The sequence below is a fragment of the Saimiri boliviensis genome, chromosome 17, assembly GCF_048565385.1.
Source record: "Saimiri boliviensis isolate mSaiBol1 chromosome 17, mSaiBol1.pri, whole genome shotgun sequence".
Taxonomy (NCBI): domain Eukaryota; kingdom Metazoa; phylum Chordata; class Mammalia; order Primates; family Cebidae; genus Saimiri; species Saimiri boliviensis.
The window spans coordinates 11,156,903-11,175,226 of record NC_133465.1 but is presented as its reverse complement, the minus strand read 5'-3'; the positions used below and the strand labels follow the sequence as shown (position 1 = coordinate 11,175,226).

At 49.2% G+C, this 18,324-nt stretch overlaps 1 protein-coding gene across 2 annotated transcripts; it reads left to right on the top strand.

The window, feature by feature from the left end:
* The first annotated feature begins 290 nt into the window (after positions 1-290).
* PIRT (phosphoinositide interacting regulator of transient receptor potential channels) lies at positions 291-13,587 on the top strand. 2 transcript variants are annotated; one of them, XM_003929248.3, is made up of 2 exons: positions 291-430; positions 10,211-13,587. In XM_003929248.3, the coding sequence occupies exon 2, from the start codon at positions 10,349-10,351 to the stop codon at positions 10,760-10,762; it is 414 nt and encodes a 137-aa protein (XP_003929297.1). In that variant the 5' UTR covers positions 291-430; positions 10,211-10,348; the 3' UTR covers positions 10,763-13,587. The 2 variants fall into 2 exon arrangements, with proteins under 2 accessions (XP_003929297.1, XP_074244285.1); XM_074388184.1 differs by lacking the exon at positions 291-430 and adding an exon at positions 1,473-1,604 and having other exon boundaries at positions 10,211-13,530.
* Positions 13,588-18,324: the final 4,737 nt, after the last annotated feature.

The window sequence follows — 18,324 nt, the reverse complement described above, 5'->3', positions numbered from 1 at the left end:
CCACCACACCCCTTCACCAACCCAGAAATTCCAGGTCTTCTGATTTCTGAGCCTGGGTCAGGAGAAGCTGCCCTGCCTAGGCACCAATGGGACACATGCCTCCATGAAACTTGAAGACAGACTGCAGAGAAGCATCATGAATTTTTCACAAGATTCATCTCATCCTGGCTCAGCAGAGCTGAGAAAGCTACATTCAGAGGACCTGTGCCAGCAGCTCGCAAAGAGTTAACCCATTAGGCCATCGCCTGGTGAGCTCATCCCTGCTGGAGCCTGCTCAGTTGCTGGGATTCACAGCACGACTTCTGGATGTGGTCAGGGTGGCTTTCTCTGGCTGGCATGGACTTGAGCAGAAACTCATTGCTGACTTCCTCATTGCACGAGCACCGAGTGATTCGCAGGTTCCCCATCCTCCCCTGGGACATCGAGGACAGTAAGTAAGGAGGGAACGTTTCCCTCTGCCCTTCCTTCCATCTCTCTGGAGGAAGAAACTGGTTTTAACTTTGCTTTAGAGCGTGTTGTCTTTGAACTAGTGCTGGAAGGTAAGCAGGAGCCAACAGGCCAAGAAGGGGCTGTGCCCTGGGAAGGGGTGAAAACCAACCTGGAGGCACTGCCTACTGAGGGTCTTGGCAGACAGTGGTGGCCGGAGGAGGGGGGCCACCCCTTGCTGTGTACCAGAGGGAAGGGAATTTGTGGGCAGAGGGCTGCTTCAGACCTGCCTGTATAGCATCCCACCTTCAACCTTGGCAGCCATTGTGGGAGGGGCTGGGCAGGGACTATCCTCCCAAACCTAGGTGGAAGAAGGAGCAAAAAAAAGCCAGACAGTAAAGTGCAAGGCCACCCGGACCCGAGAGTACATGGCTGCAATCTGGGACCCAGACCGTCCTTCCGGGCGCCCCGTATCAGACCTCAGCAGCTGCCCGTATCTTCCTCCTGCGGCTGTGGCAGGTGCACGGGGCAGGTGCCAGAAAAACAAGGTGGAGTGTGCTGGCTGGCTCGGGAGTTTTATCTCAGAAAGAGGGAACAAGGCAGGCCTATGAAAACATGGGCAAAGATGTGGCTCAGTCAGGCTACTGTGTGCCTTAGGGACCCTGCATCCGGGTAAAGCCAGACGTGATCACACACATTATCACCGGAGCTTTTTCTTCCCTGTCACTGGCCAGGGTCTGGGTGTCCTGATGAGGGAGGTGAGTGGCACCCTCCAGGTTTGACTGCTTTTCTAGAAGCACTGTGAGCAGGTGACAGATGGATGGCCAAGGCCGTGGCGACAGCAGCAGCTTACTCAGAAACTCTCCAGCTGCTACCTTATCAGCCCAGGCACTTGGCCCCCACTCACCTTATCAGAGGGGTGCAGTCACCAACTGAATGTCCTGGTGAGGGAAGACTGCACCACCAGAGAAGATAAGGGACCCTGGGGACAACCCAAGCTGGAGCTGGGTAGGGCGTTAGCGGGGACTCCGTGAGGGAAAGAGGATGACCCTCCCCACTTCTCACCACACCGGGTCTTCCACAGGAACAATACGTGGTGTTATTCCCCCCACTTCCAGCCCGCCTTCCCCGCTTCTCCTCCAGACTCCCCTCGTTGGGCCCAGCCTCCCAGCAGTGAGGTAACGTGTGCCTCTCTCCTCTGCTTTATGCTCTTGCAACTCCCAGAATCGCCCAGCTGCTGTCTGAGCTCTCTAGATGGGGGGGCCTGGCAGGGGAGAAGCTCGGGAAGGGCCAGATAACTCCAGGCCCAAGCATGGCAGCACAGCAAGGTCTCTTCGAATATTACGGTTGCCAGATGTATTGCCAGATGCCCAATTCAATTTGAATTTATGACAAACAATGAATACTGTTTTTGCATGCATAGGTCCCATGTAATGTTGGAACATTCTTAGATGAAGAAAGTATCCATTATTGATCTGAGACTGAAATGTAACCAAACACCTTGTAGTTTTATTCTCTAACTCTGGCAGCTGTATTAATACCAACCATATTTCAGCACGTTCCAAGGAGGACAGCGCCAGGGAAAGGCTGGGGAGTGAGTTTGGGGGTGGAGGTGTACAGGTACTGGGTGGTGGAATGCAAGGAAGGAAGGCAGAGAAGAAAACAAGAAGGAAAAAAGGCAGGGCCCTCTCCTCGATAAGCATAAATAAAAGAGCAGGAATGTCCAGGCGCCGCAGCCCACGCCTGTAATCCTAGCACTTTGAGAGGCTGAGGTGGGTGGATCAACCGAGGTTAGGAGTTCAAGACCAGCCTGGCCAACATGGCAAAACCCCATCTCTACTAAAAATACAAAAATTAGCCAGGCATGGAGGCATGCACCTGTAATCCCAGCTACTCAGGAAGCTGAGGCAGGAGAATTGCTTGAACCTGGGAGGCGGAGGTTGTGGTGAGCCGAGATCACACCACTTCACTCTGGCCTGGGCAAAAGAGCCAAATTCCATCTCAAAAAAAAAAAAAAAAAAAAAAAAAAAAAAGGAGGATATGGAGGCCCGCAGCTCTGAGCCTCAGTGTTCCTAGCTGCAAAATGGGAATGAAATGGGAATGATAAGATTATCACCCTCATAGAGCTGAGGATTAAAAGAGACTCCCCACGTGAAGAAAATGGCGCGTGCCAGGCATCTTATGCTGGATTTGTGGCATGGTGTTGGTGCTGACATTGAGGCCACTGTGCCAGAGGTCTCTCGCTGCTTGCTGGCCCCAGCTCAGGGACTCGGGCATCCTTGGCAGCTCCTATCTCCTCAGCCAAGGCTGCCACCGCTGCAGTTCTATTCACTGACTATGCCCCACCTTGGGTGTCCTTCCCACTGGCTTTTCCCATAATTTGAAAAGAAACGTTAAAACCACCCCAAAGAGGAGCAGGATAGACTTGAACAGAGTCTGGAGCTAGGCAGGCTGCAAGACTCACATTCCAATCCAGATGCTCTCCTCACCTGTGAGTAATCTTGGTCAAGTCACTTACACCTCTCCGATCGTCAGTTTCCTCACCTGCAAAGTGGGATAAGAATATACCTTCCCCAAAGGACTAACTTCGTGGGGGGATGAAGTGATGAAATGAGGCAATGCAGACAAAGCATTCGGCATGGTTCCCACCACACGCTAAGCAATCGATAAATGGTAGTTATGATTATTGTCTAAAAAGCACCTGACCTCCCCTGCTACTGCATGGCTTCTTCGGCCTTGGAGAAGCAGCTGAGGTACATTAGAGATTTTTGCAGAGGGAAGCCTGTCTTGACCAGGTTAGCCGTTACTTACAGGCCGAAGAAGAGAAGCAGGGAGGAATTGGTCAGTGTGTCCTGCCTTTGCACCTTCACAGCTGTCTCCCTCCCTCCTTGGGAACTGTTCCCATCCTAACACTTGGCTGTAAGATCAAAGAGAGTTGTTTACAACCACCAGGTGGGAAGGAACAGGACCAGGGACTTGGTAAGGCAGTGTTAGCCACTTCTAACCTTCTGTAGTTCAAAAGAAAAAAAATTAATTGCAGGGTAATTGCAGCTCTGCAAACAACCCGCAAAGCCCTCTCCTTCCTCTCTTACCATAACTCCCCCATTGATTAAGCCATGTAACAAATGTTTACTGAGTCCTCAGCCTCTGCCAGTGGGCCAAGGAAGTCATAGGTGTCAGGGTGCAGGAAGGTAGGAGCACCCAGCCCCAGCCCCTCAAAGAGTATGGGAGTGAAGAAAGCGCTTCCGGCCCTGTAAGAACAGACACATATCTGGTCGTCTGTGGGGAAATCATTCACTTATTTCACTGACATCTGCCATTCTGTTAAGCTGTACCTTCCAGATGCTCAGGAATCTACTCAAGAGAAAAGGATGTGGCCTTGCTTGCCTCAGGACACTCATTGTTCACCAGCACCCATATTCTCCTCACCAAACCACATCTTGGGGGAATGCATATAGCGTGTGTGAGAAAAAGCCAAGAATTTTCCAGCCAGTTCTCTCCCCTCTTATCTGAGACATCTCGTTACTGCATTTGTCCAAGATGCTGTGGTCCAAGCGAATGTGCACACCGCAAGCTCCTCTTGGGAGAAGGGACATTGTCTTACGCCTGCAACTCTGTGTCTGGCAAAGGGTGTGCTGCAATGTTGGTGAGCACTGCTCACTGTTTAACGGCCTGGGGAATATAAAATCAACAGCCAGACGCTGACAAGATAAGCGTATGCCAGGTCTCCAAAGACAGGGATAATTCCAAACACAAAAGGCAGATACACAGACAAGTCGTAACAAGATTAAGAGACAGCCCTATTGGTACCTCCCTTCTGGGTGTGTTTGTTCAGCCAACCAAACCCAGACTTCTTTCAGTTCAGGGCCCCCCTGGTTCCTGAAAGTCTGAGTTTTTCTTTTTTATTTATTTATTTATTATTATTATTATTATTTTGAGACAAAGTCTTGCTCTTGTTGCCCAGGCTGCAGTGCAGTGGAACAATCTTGGCTCACTATAACCTCCGCCTCCCCAGTAGATCAAGTGATTCTGCTGCCTCAGCCTCCCAAGTAGCTGGGATTATAGGCGCCCACCACCCGGCCCAGCTAATTTTTGTATTTTTAGTAGAGATGGGGTTTCACCATGTTGGCCATGCTGGTCTCGAACTTCTGACCTCAGGTGATCCACCTGCCTCAGCCTCCCAAAGTGCTGGGATGACACGCATGAGCCACCATACCTGGCCAAGTCTGTGTTTTTCTTCAAGGGATGATACCTTTCCAGAGACGAGGTGAAATTCTTGTTTTCATCCCTTTGCTCCTTCTCTCCCCACAACCTCTTCCCAATTCCAGATGTTTCCCAGAAGCACTTTCTCTTCCTCTCAGGATCTCCTCTTTCTCAGTCAGTTCCTATAGAGCCAGGTACCTCTCAGCTTGCAGATTTCCCTTTAGTGTCTCTGCCCTATTCTGGAATCACACCACCATGCCTGCACCCCTGCTTTCCTTTGCTGTCTCTCCTGCCTATGCCCTGCTCTGGGTCTCCAGGTTCCATCGTAGGGCATCAGCCATGGTCAACATTCTTCCATTCCTGGTCAAGCTCTACTTCTGTGTGTGCCCCTCCTCACCCTACTGGATGATTATTATGGAGGCTTTCACAGCCCTTTGGCGTGCGGTGTAATTTACACAATTGAAATGCACAGATCGAAGGGCACCATCTTGACAAATGGATCCCTCGTGCAGACCCCACCAATATCACCGCATAGAACATGTCCATCCACCCTGGGAAATTCCCTCGTGTATCTTCCAGTTGGTTCCTCCTCAAGCCCCACAACCATAGTTCTGAGATTTGCCACCTTAATTAGTTCTTAGCTGGCTTCAGAATGCCATGTAGATGGAAACATACAATATAGATACTCTTTTATATTCGATCTCTTTGATCCAGCATGTCTGTGTGGCTCATCCATGCTGTAGTGTGCTTCGCAAGTTAGCTCCTTTCTACTGCTTAGTAATATTCCATTGTGTGATTATACAACCACTTATCCTTTCTTCTGTTGAGGGACGTTTGGGTTGTTTTCTTTTTATTTATTTTTTTACTATTATGAATAAAGCTTTTATGACTATTCTTAAGTCTTTTTGCAGACATGCATTTTCATTTCTCTGGGACAAATGAATATTTGAAAGTGGAACTGCTGGGTCAAAGGGTAGATATATATTTAACTTCATAAGAAACAACCAATTTTCCATTCCCACCGGCTCGGGTTGTTCCGTGGTCACACCAGCCTATGGTATTGTGAGATTTTCACGTTTTATCCATCATAGTGAATGTGTGGTGATGTCTCGTTGTGGCTTTAACCTGTATTTTCCTGTTAAACATCAATGTCAAGCACTTTTTCATGGGTTCCTTGTTCACTTGTTATCTTGTAATGAGTCTATTTCAACAGTTGGCCCATTTCAACTGAGCTCTTTGTCTTTTTATTAATCATATGTAGTCTTGACAGATACTTTTTTTTTTTTTTTTTTTTTTTTTGAGACAGAGTCTTGCCCAGTTGCCCAGGCTGGAGTGCAATGACGCAATCTCGGCTCACTGCAACTTCCACCTGCTGGCTTCAAGTAATTCTCCTGCCTCAGCCTCCCGAGCATCTGGGATTACAGCTGTGTGCCACCACTCTCGGCTAATTTTGTGTATTTTTAGTAGAGACAGAGTTTCACCATATTGGCCAGGCTGGTCTCGAACTCCTGACCTCAACCGATCTGCTGCCTCAGCCTTTCAAAGTGCTGGGATTAGATTACGGGCATGAACCACCACGCTAAGCCCAGATACATATTTTATAAATATTTTCTCACAGTCCAGAGTTTGCCTATTCATTTCCTTCATGGTGTCATCTAATGAGCAGGCATTTTAAATTTTGATAATATCTATTTTATTGATTGTTTTTTTCTATCTCTGTCTTGTCTACCAAATCTTTGCCTATCCCCAGGTCACAAAGATTTTTTCCTGTGGTTCCCCAAAATCTTTAGTTTTACCGTTTATATTTAGGTTAGATTCATGATCCAGCTCTGGTTTTTGTTGATGGCACAAAATGGGGTCAAGTTTCATTCTTTTTCCATATGAATATCCAGTTGTTCCAGCACCATTTGTTGAAATGACTTTTCCTTTCCTTGTTGAATTGCTTTGATGCATTTGTTGAAAATCAACTGTCCTCTGTGTTTTTTCCACCCTCTTCCCTTCCCTTTTCTTGTCTGGCACCTCTATCCCTGCCATGTATCCATGTAAGATGTGAATAAGCAATTCCTTCAAACCAGGAAATGGGGCCCGAGTTATACGGCCAGGGGTTATCACTATGGGGGTTTCTGGTCATGTCAGGTGGATCCCCAGGCCCCCTCTTATCCTCTTAGCACTAGGGGTCTATGCTGTTGATTTGACCTTAAAGGTCAGCAACTACCTAGGGAAAGCCATGCTGATTGGGGCTTGGAAGACCACAGAGCTCTAGGGATAAATGTGCTTGTGAAAAAGGGAAAAGAACCATGGTTCACACTGAGGCTGAGACTTATCCACATCCATGGTCAAACTTCCCTAACTATCCCCAATGCCTTTGTGCAACTGGCTCATTCTAATCAGAATCCAAAGGAAGGAACACATTGCATTGAGTTATACCTTTTAATTCTCTTTGTTTAAGTGTTTTATTGGCAAAGATTGTACACACACCGAAACAGTCACACCACAAGTGTACTGCAGCATGAGTCCACTCCCTCGTAGACAGCTGCCAGGCCAAGAATCAGAACATTCCCGGCACCTTAGAAGTCCCCACTGGGCTCCCTTCCGGTCACTACTCCCACCAAAGGCAGCCACTACCCTAGCCCCTCGTAGCACAGACTGTTTTACATGTTTTTGAATTTTATGGAAATAAGATCATGTGGTGTGCATTCTTTTTCTGTCTGGCTTCTCGTTGCTGTATAGTCCCAGACCAGCACTGTTTCTTGGTGCCAGCCTGCAGCCTGCTTAGCCTGGTTGTGTACTGTAATTAAGTCCCCACCCACTAACTCAGCCTTCTGAAGCTCCGAATGGGTCTCTAGGGGAGAAGGTCCCATCCCTACCCTTCTCCAGTTGCTGCCCTGCAGGCCAGCCAACATTCAAATCTGAGGTGATTCAGGAAGTCCTGCAACTCCAGCCTTTCCTGGCTCCTCCACAGGCCCAGCCTCTCTGGAGCCTCAGTCCTTGTCCAGTCTGGGGCACCAGGACTTTGGCATGCTTTGGCTTGTAGAGCATTCCTTCCACCTCTTCTCTGCACATAGCCTTCTCCTCTGTGTGTCAAATTCCCCTCTCCCTTCTCTGAGCAGCTGCCAAGTGCCAGGCTGTGAGCCAGGTGCTATGGAATAGAAGAAGAGGAAGCCCAGCCTCTGTCCTGAGGCAGTTTTCAAAGTATGCAGGAGGAAAGGCTGGCCAGAGCAGTGGCTCTCCACCATGTTGATCTTCCCCACCCCAGCGGACATTTGCAAGGTCTGGAGATATAGTTTATTGTCATGATAGGGACAGGGAGGAAGAGGTACTACTGGCATCTGGTGGGTAGAATCCAGGGATGTTGCTAAACATCCTACAATACAAACATCCTACAATTCTATAGTCTGCCACAGCAATCGACTGTCCAATCCAAAACGCCAACCGTGCCATTGTTAAAAAGCCCTGGTACCTCACTGAAACGCAGATCATTTTCTCCCTCTGCAGACATCATATTGCTGTGTGGGAGCATCTGTACTTTAACAAGCTTCATCAAATGATTCTTACATGCAGCAACTCCAGACCTTCTGAATGAAGATTAGACCCTAAAGATCCATTTCTGGCTAAGACGGAATAACAAAGACTGGATTTATGCTTCTGCCTGAAATAACAACAACAATAACAAAAAAAAAAAAATTAACAAACAAGACGTATAAAATGATAGTTTACAAGAGTGTGGACATCAGGCAATGAAATACAGTGATAAATGAAAGATGGGAAAAAAAGTGAGACTAGCCAAACCATTGCCCCAGGTTACTGCATTAAGAGAGTTTCCAGACCACAGTACAAGGAAGGGGAACATAAATGGAGGCTGGAAGACCGCCCCCCCAAACTTAAGAAGGAAGTGAGAGGCTGAGCGCATTGGCTCACCCTGTAATCCCAGCACTTTGGGAGGCCAAGGCGGTCGGATAACATGAGGTCGAGAGTTAGGGACCAGCCTGACCAACATGGAGAAACCCCATCTCTAAAAATACTAAATTAGTCAGGTGTGCTAGAGCATGCCTGTAATCCCAGCTACTTGGGAGGCTGTGGCAGGAGAATTGCTTGAACCTGGGAGGCAGAGGTTGCAGTGAGCTGAGATCGGAAGGGTATAGTTCGCCAAGCTCCTAAACCCCACTGGGTCTCAGTCTCTGTTCCTAGAAAATGAAACTAAACTAGCGACCACATTGTAGAGCCAAAAAGAAGATGTTAGTTAATTCCAGCAAGGCCCATTTTCCTCTCTCCGAATCAGGAGTCAAATGTCCCTGCCTCCAGTTGAACACTTCCTGTTCCTGAGGCCCCCTCACTCCCAGATGGCAGCTCCTAGGAACAAGCCCTTCCCTGCCCAGCCTCAGCTCTCTTCTCTGGCACTACTGAGAATCACTGCATTTTAATGCCTTCATCACAAGCTTTCCAACTTCTGGAAACAGCAATCACATCGTCCCGTCTTCACTGAAAAGGGGTGGAAATGACTACTGAGAAAAAGAGATGTCCTCATATGAAACCAGATTGCAATAACCAGCACAAGATTTCCTAAAAGCTTTATGATCCCATCCCTACCCTCAAGCCCACGGGGGAAAAAAAAACACTTTTTAAATGACTACTTCACTTATGTAAATATACCACAGGCTCCAAAGGGAAGCACACACTAGGTCCGTATGGTTACAAAAGCACCTTGTAATATTTTCAGAGTCTTAGGAAGCAGCGATCTGAACTTTAATATTACCATGGCCAAACAGCTGGCCGGGCACGGTGGCTCACACCTGTAATCTCAGCACTTTGGGAGGCCGAGGTGGATAACTTAGGTCAAGAGTTTGTGACCAGCCTGGCTAACATGGTAAAAATCCATCTCTACTAAAAACACAAAAATTAGCCAGGTGTGGTGGTGCATGCCTGTAATCCCAGCTACTCCAGAGGCTGAGGCACGAAAGTCAGAGTCTTTCTCTGTTGCCCAGGCTAGAATGCATTGGTGCAATCTCGGCTCACTGCAACCTCCACCACCTGGGTTCAAGCAATTATCCTGCCCCAGTCTCCCAAGTAGCTGGGATTACAGGCACTCACCACCACGCCCAGGTAACTTTTTTGTATTTTTAGTAGAGACGCGGGGTTTCACCATGTTGGCCAGGCTGGTCTCAAACTCCTGACCTCAAATGATTTGACTGCCTCAGCCTCCCAAAGTGCTGGGATTACAGGCGTGAGCCACGGTGCTCAGCCGGCATGAGAGTTTCTTGAACCCAGGAGGTGGAGGTTGCAGTGAGCAGAGATTGTGCCACTGCACTCCAGCCTGGGTGACAGAGGGAGACTCCATCTAAAAAACAAAACAACAATAACAACAACTATATATATATATAGCTTTTGTTTGTTTCTAAAATAGCATAACTGTTCCCTGTTTTAAATATTAAAAGCAATTGAATAAAATGTTATAATATTTTATAATATATATTGTTTATAAATAAGAAACCTTATTTATAAATTATTTACAAATAAGAAACCTTGGGTGATTTCTTATTAACATGGATTTCATTTCATTTTCTTTTTTCTTTTTTGGTTTCAGCACAAAGACCTTGTTCACCCTCCACTGAGAGTGGGGCTAGAGATGGATGCTGAGTACAGGAAGGCTGTGTGAGGATTCCTTTGGCTCCACTCTTGTTTCCAGCTATTGCTGGTCCTAGGCTCCCAGTCCTGAGCAGCCATGACGATGGAGACTCTCCCCAAGGCCCTGGAGGTCGATGAGAAGTCTCCAGAAGCCAAGGACCTGCTGCCCAGCCAGACTGCCAGCTCCCTGTGCATCAGCTCCAGGAGTGAGTCTGTCTGGACCACCACCCCCAGGAGTAACTGGGAAATCTACCGCAAGCCCATCGTCATCATGTCCGTGGGTGGCGCCATCTTGCTTTTTGGTGTGGTCATCACCTGCTTGGCCTATACCTTGAATCTGGGTGACAAGAGCGTCTCCATCCTCAAAATGGTAGGGCCTGCCTTTCTGTCCTTAGGACTCATGATGCTGGTGTGCGGGCTGGTGTGGGTGCCCATCATCAAAAAGAAACAGAAGCAGAGACAGAAGTCGAATTTCTTACGCAGCCTCAAGTCCTTCTTCCTGACTCGCTGATGGTGGTTTCCACGTCTCCCGGCCACCTTGACTGGGAGAAGGAGATCTGATGACCAACATCCGACATCCCCATCTCCTCTGTGGGGTGCCATAAAATTGATCCAGGAAAATGCTCTTCCTGACCCGGTGGGGAAGATAGAGCTCGGGACTCCACCTTCCATGCAGCCGGGAATGTTGCTGGATGTATCCACTTCATCCTTATTCTGATTGATGCTTCCTTGAATCCTGGCCATGGCCCTCCTTTTGGTCGCTCTCATCCCTTGCCCCTACATCTAGGCATCATTCATCCAACGCTGTCTGCCAAGTGCAACGCATGCTGGGAAATTCTTCGGGAGTGGGCTATGCCCCAGGGAGAACCTCAGTTTACATATCTCAGTGTAAGAGTTGGATTCTTCATTTGCATCCTTATGGAACCAAAACTGACCCACGGAGGTCCTTTACAGAGGAGGAAGGGTCGGCTGAGTTCTGATCCATTGGATTTGACAGCCCCAGCTCCCTTAGCAGGCGAGACATTGACTTTAATTTCAAGATCCCAGACAGAACACAAGTATCAAACATTCCAAAGACTGAACAATGAAGGGAGGCCTGGGAAAAACACTCTCCAAGAAGGCACATGCCCCTGGACATGACTCTCGGTGTTAGCCGGCTGAAGGGAAGTTTAGTTCCTAATTCTATTATATTTACATCAGAGGCAGTGGAGTAGGCGAGGGGATATCACAGTTTCTGCTTGACCTTATAACGCCTTCTCATTGACCACTTTCTTTTCTGAACTTGGTCATTAGCCAAGGACAAATGCATGCTGCACTAGTTTCTTCTCTCTTCCTACCCCTGCCTCTACTTCTGCATCTAGAACAGCAAAATGGAAAGATACAGAGGGATCCTGCAAGATGGTTTTCCCCTTCACTTCCATCAAGATCAAAATTGAGAGCATCAAGTTCCATATCTGAATGCTCTGTAGGTTTCTAGAGATGGCATTCACCTTAGAAAATTCAAATTTCCATTATCCCTGTCCCCGCTCACCAAAAAAGCAAATATTTATTAAGTGCCCCACTCTGGGACCAGCCCTGGCTGGGAGCAAGACGCCATTCCTGCTGTCTTCTTGCTTCCCAAAGTGACAGGTGCAGACAAGCCAACTGGTGAAATGCGGGTTGTGGAAACGCAGGAGGTGTCTACCCCAGACTTGAGAGAGGAGGGAGACATTCCCAGAGGCCATGCCCTCCCACCCAAAAACAAAAGAAAAGACAAGAGTTAGCAAAGAGGGGAAAGAAAGGCATTGGGAGCAGCAGGAGCTTCCACGTACGTTCAGAAGCAACTTGGGTTAGGAGAACATGGTGGAATTAGAAAACTGCACAGCCACTTGTCTGACCTCTCCAATGTTGTTTCATCCCTCTCTTGCCCAGCTTCCCACCTCTTCCCCAAGTGCCTAGTGCAGCTTCTCCTGGAGGCAAATTGATGGCCTCCTGGGGCCTAGGGTAGAGAAGAGAAGTGGGTTTCCAGAGGACCCAGCAAGCAGAGAGCCCCTGAGAGGTAAGTGCTTCCGTAACTACCTGTGGCAACCAAGAGGCCCGTGGATGAAAGGTCAGAAGCTGTACCTGTGAGGGAGCCAGCCATGCCACCTTAGGCCAAGCCAAAGACCCCTGGAGAGCATTTGGTGACAAGCTGTGAGAGGAGAGCATCCTGCACCAGAATCACCCTTGGCTTGAGCTAATTCTCTTCACTCCTCAGCCTTGTGGCCTCCCCAGTCACCATGGCCACCTCTCTCTCCTACAGGTCTCCAGATAACCCAATCCTCCATGGCAGTTCCATATGCAGAGCCGGAATCCATCCTTGTTCCCTCTGCATTGTGGGCCAATCCATGGAGGCAAGCACTTGTGTCGTGGGGACCACCCCTTACCTGCTCCACCTAAGGAGTCAGAGTTTGGGGAGCTCATGGCTGTTGAGGCTCACCCAGGATGGCCATGGCCTTCATGCAGATCCATGCCAGTGTGGCCAGGTCTCTAGCTCACATCAAGCCCTGCACAAAGGCAGTCAGGACCAATCTTGGGAGTGTCAAAAGTGCTACGTCATTAATTGTAGTTTTAGTGCCTCAGTGACAAACCTTGCAGATCATTTCCCTTCTTCTGACATGAATGCAGATTTGATATTGGCCCTATAATATCACTCTTGCATTCCTGGATGAATTCTTAAATGGGAGCAAATGGGACGGGCTCCTGGATAAGTCAGTGGAAACCCACACTCCTGGTGCCTCATTTACTCTGCCCAGGAGCTTGTAACCTGGGCACAGCTATATGAGGAGGGCCCATTTGGATGCTGCTATCACGGATGTCTTAGTGGAAGGAAGTTTGAGGACAACCGCAACTCCAGAAGTCCAGGTTCTGGATTCACTTTGCAGACTTTCGCAGTACCTGCCTCTATTCGCTGCCCACTCAAGCTAGTTTCTCAGCAGAGAAAACGTGAGGAACTATCCCCAAACATCATCATCCCCATGGGGATCCTCCACATAAGTGTGGGCTGGAAATATTCCTGGGTCACACTGAGGCAGGACATTGAGGTGTTTGCCAATGCCTGTTGCCCCGTGTAAGGCTGAGGCATGGATGCACCTGATCTGGGAACGCAGCCCCGGTCAGACTCCACATTTCTTCGACAAAGGATCACCTGCAATGACGTTTTTCATGTCAGTGGGGCAAATGACAGAACCAGTTTCCCTGTTTTAGGTTCACTAGATTGTATCATGCTCCCCATGGCTATTCTGTTTGGGAGAGTTTGATCTAATCCAAAGCCTAAAGGAATCAATGTAATGTTGAATTGTATTCTATCTAACAGTGTCTGCTGTGTTTTTATTCTTCTCTTCAAGAATTTAAAGACCGTGTCCACCAGTTAATTCCTCTAAAACACACCCCACCTTCCACTGCCACACATACTTCTCCCCAGATTGCTGCCAGGGAGAAAATGGACAGGATGGGTCTTGTGCATCATTCCTCAGATATCTTGTAGGAGCTGATGACCCTACTCTGAGATGCTGAGGAGACAGAGACCAGCAGCTCCCAACTCTTTCCCACAAGCCAAGTATTGACACCAAAAAAAAAAAAAAAAAAAAAAAATGGGGAAAGAACCGTCCAGAATGAATCAGTGGTCCAGGGCAAGGCAGGCAGCTGCTCCAGCATCAGCCTATCGACGTCCCCTTTAACTGACAAGTGCAGGTACAAGGAGAAGGTACAGTTCAGCGCCCCAGGTCTCCTTTCTCCTAACCCCTTCTCCCGGTCTCCTGGACCAGCCTCCTCTGCCCCTCCAGCTCTTTAATCCTGACTCTCTTCCACTTGACTTCCCACCAAACTCACGGTGGCCTTGACATTCTGCTGACCCTAGCTGGCTCAGTCCGTAAAGGATAAAAGAAAACAACTGGTGGTCTGTCTGGGTAAAGCAAAGCTTATTTTATTCCTCCTTCAATTCCTGCAACATTGCCAGAGTCATGATGCCCCCAGGCCTCTTGGCCCTTATATCCATCTCCATCTCTTCACTATTTCCTGCCCTCAGAGGTCGGAGGGCACTGGAAAACCAAAACCCAGAGCTCCAAACGTGTCTGATATTAAATGTGTCCAAGGAAACTGCCCAGGGGTGTACCTGAGGATGCTACTGGGTGGCATCAACCCTGTGCCATGGGGGTTTGGAAGGGTGATGTGGGGGAGGAGAGGGCAGAAGAAGGAGAGGTGATCGGAGGCAGTTGGCAGGGAGGCATTCTGGGGTGGTGTCTGAAGAGCAGAGGAATTAAACGATGACTGTTTACTGGGTGCTCACTATGTGCCCGAAGCTGATCTAAGCACTTTATTCGTGGATTCATTCACTCCTTTCCAAAATCCTGTCCTGAAATGCTGTTACCACCATCCTCATTTTACAGGTGAGATAAGTAAAGTTCAGGGACATCAGCTATGACAGCATGATTGAAACCCAGCTAACCTAGCTGCAGAGGCCACACCCATACCCCCCACCACGTCGCAGCTCTCTAAAGGCCTCTGAGGAGCAGCAGAGGCACCAAGGTCACCAAGGTAGGGAAAGCTAGAAAGGAGCTGAGGTCACCAGACATGCTGGGAGGGCACACCTAGCAGGGACCCAGGACCAGGACAGGGGGTGAAATTCCTGGCCAGAAGCCCAGAGGGGAAGACAAAAGGAATCACCAGCCACGAAGAAGCCTGCGTTCTGAGCACCTCCTCTGTGCCAGACCCTGTGCTGGGGCTTTCACACAGTTTAGTTTGTTCTTTTTCTCCCCTGTATCTAATCCTTTGTAGCACCTTTTCCAGATAAGTAAATGGGGCTCAGAAAAGTAAGTTACATGCCCCAGGTTTCTGCCTGTAAGCACCGGATCAGGTCAGACGTATAAGCCCATGGCTGCCTCCAGAGCCCATGTGCTCTCATACCCTGAGCTCCTGGCCATGGGCATGAGGCTCCATGCCACGAGCGTGGTCAGAGGCAGGAATGGGGGCTCCGATCACCATGCTGTCAGAGCAGGCTGGCCTTGGTACATACAGCCTTTGTTCCAGGGGCCAGTCTCACCCACTGAGCAGCAGGAGGATTCAGGACCTGCTGACACAGTTTATGTCTTCACATAGCGTCATGTCATAGGCCAAGTTCATAACCCCTCAGAAGGCTAAGACCACCTCCCACAGGGAGTGCCTAGAACCAAAGAGGCAATCAAGATCCAATACCATGCTGTGCGTGGGGGCTCACACCTGTAATCCCAGCAGTGGGAGGCTCAGGCGGGTGGATCCCTTAAGGTCAGGAGTTCGAGACTATCCTGGTCAACATGGTGAAACCCTGTCTCTACCAAAAATACAAAAATTTGCCAGGCTTGGTAGCAAGCACCTGTAATCACAGCTACTTGGGAGGCTGAGGCAGGGGAATCGCTTGCACCAGGGAGGCAGAGGCTGCAGTTGAGCCTAGATTGTGCCACTGCACTCCCGGCTTGGGCACAGATGGAGACTTCATCTCAAGAAATAACCAAGATCCAATACCACTTCTCCAGAGCAGAGCTGCTGAGCACCAGGTCTTCCCGCAGGCAGAGGTGCTTTAGAGGCTGCTTGTCCTGTTCCTTCATTCTCAAAAGACTCTTCCTCTGTCTCTCAAGACTAGAGAGGAGAGTCACTAAAGGGCCTTGACCCTACTACACCAGGTCCTGGAAAGAAGCCACCAGCAGAAACAAGGCAGACAATTGCCCTCCCAGGTCCTACCTCCATTCCCATGCCTGGAGCCCTGAGCCTGCAAGGAGGGCCAGTTCCTGTTGGCCATTCCCTCCTATGCAGACTTGCACAGAGCTCCAGGCACTCCACCAGCCGGGCTAGACCCTGGCTCTGGGCAGTCAGCTTCCCTTGGTCTCCGGAGTGGCAGGTGGTGGAGGGGGGGTAGAGGGTGGGAGGGATTCCTCAGTGGCTAAGGAACAATGCTCACTTCTGTGGACTACAGGTGCAGGAAAAAGAGATTTCAGGCCTTCTCCAAGTCCAGGTCTCCCATTCCAAAGAGAAAGAAGTTTAGGTAAGGGTCCCCTCCAAAATAAGACCATCTCCCACTGTGCATCAGGGCTCTCTGGCAAAACCACCAAAGTGACTGCAAAGAGAGGGGGAGCGATGGCTCCTCTGATCATCATGTTGACCATGTTGGCTCCTTTTCAATCAATAAACGGATGTAAGCATCAATCACAGTCCTTTTCCTGAGGGGTTGCATGGGAGGAAGACCCGAAAGAGGAGGGAGGCAGATTCTATTACGGCAGCATTTGCCCGTCTCATTTCCCGGGTCCTGGGGCCCTTCGCTTCCTCTGCTCGTTTTCTCAGACATGGTCTCTGATCCCTCCCTCAGGAGTAGCTGTTAGCCTGGCATTTGAAGACCCTGAGTACCTGCCACACACCCGCCATCAAAGCTGGGGATGCTGTGAGGAAGATGAGCTCTCATCTCAGAAAGCAATCAGGCGAGTCCCCAGAGGAGAGAAGCAAGGACGTCATCAGTTATGGTACAGTTGGATGGAGACACAGGGAGGAAGGAATGCGCAGAGGATGTGTGCCCAAGTCAGTCTGGCCCCAGGCTGCCTTTCCAGCTCTCTCAAGAGGAGCTGTGACAAGTGTGCACGTCAGAGGCAGTAGGTGAGAGGAAAGGAATGGGGAGATGGAGGGGAGGGGGGCTGGAAGCTGCCTATGGGTTAGCAGGAGGAGCCCAGCCTATAAAAAGTAATGGCTGGCTGAGTGTGGTGGCTCACACCTGTAATTCCTGCACTTTGGGAGGCCGAGGTGGGCAGATCACAAGGTCATGAGATCAAGACCATCCTAGCTAACGTGGTGAAACCCCATCTTTACTAAAAATACAAAAGTTAGCTGGGCGTGGTGGTGCACACCTGTAGTCCCAGCTACTCGGGAGGCTGAGGCAGGAGAATCACTTGAACCTGGGAGCAGAGGTTGCAGTGAGCCGAGATCGCGCCACTGCACTCCAGCCTCGTGACAGAGCAAGGCTCCATCTCAAAAATAAAATAAAATAAAAGCAATGCCCTTTTGATTCTATTCACACCTCTATTTCACGGTCTTGCTTTTGCTGTTTCCTCTGAAACCTGTCCGTCATAGCCTTCGTTGTGATGTACAGCTGTTATGTCGAAGGAAGGCGCTTTGGGGGATCAGTGTCTCCCCGCATGTCCCCTCTGACTACACTTCTGTCCTGAGACCCAGCCATCAGAGAAACAGCAGTGCAATTTTCTCCCTTTCCTGGAATGTTGGTCTCCTGGAACGTTCTTCCCTAGATTCCATCTCTTCCTCATTCTAAATACTTCTCTGAATGAGTCTGTCCATTACAATGGCTTCAGTTATTCTCTGTGTCTCAGCGACTTCGCAAAATATACATCTAAATGCCTACTGAACACAGTGTTAGCTTCCTATTGTGATTATAAAATAAAAAGAAACACCATACATTTAGTAGCTTAAACCAACACAAATTTAGTATCTCACAGTTCTGGAGGTCAGAAGTCCCACATGGATCTCGCAGGGTGAAGCCCAGGTGGAGGCAGGGTTGTGTCCTTCTGAAGTATCTAGGAGAGAATCTGTTCCTTGCTTCTTCCAATCTTCTGGAGGCTGCCTGCAGTCCTGGCTAGTGGCCCCTTCCATCTTCACAGCCAATGTCCACAGAAGAAGGCTGACGTTCCTATGTCATCACAGCTCTTCTCTGACCCTCCTGCCTCCCTCTTTCATTTATAAGGACCCCTATGTGGTGCTGTATATGGGACACTTATATTGAGACCTTACACTGGGCCCTCCTGGATTGTCCAAGATAATCCCCCAATATTAAAATCCTTTTATGAGTCTGATCAGGCTGCCATAAGAAAGTGCCATGACTGGGTGGCTTAAACACCAGGAATTTGTTTCCTCACAGTTCTAGGGGCTGGAAGTCTGAGGGCAAGATGTTAGCAGGTTTGGTTTCTTCTGAGGGCTCTCCATTTGGCTTGCAGATGGCCGTCTTCTCCCTGCATGTCCACACAGTCCTTCCCCTGTGTGTGTCTGTCCCCTAATCTCATCTTAGAGGGACACCAGGCAGATTTG

Coding starts and splice junctions, on each gene's coding strand:
- PIRT (XM_003929248.3), top strand. CDS start 10,349: ATGACGATGGAGACTCTCCCCAAGGCCCTGGAGGTCGATGAGAAGTCT.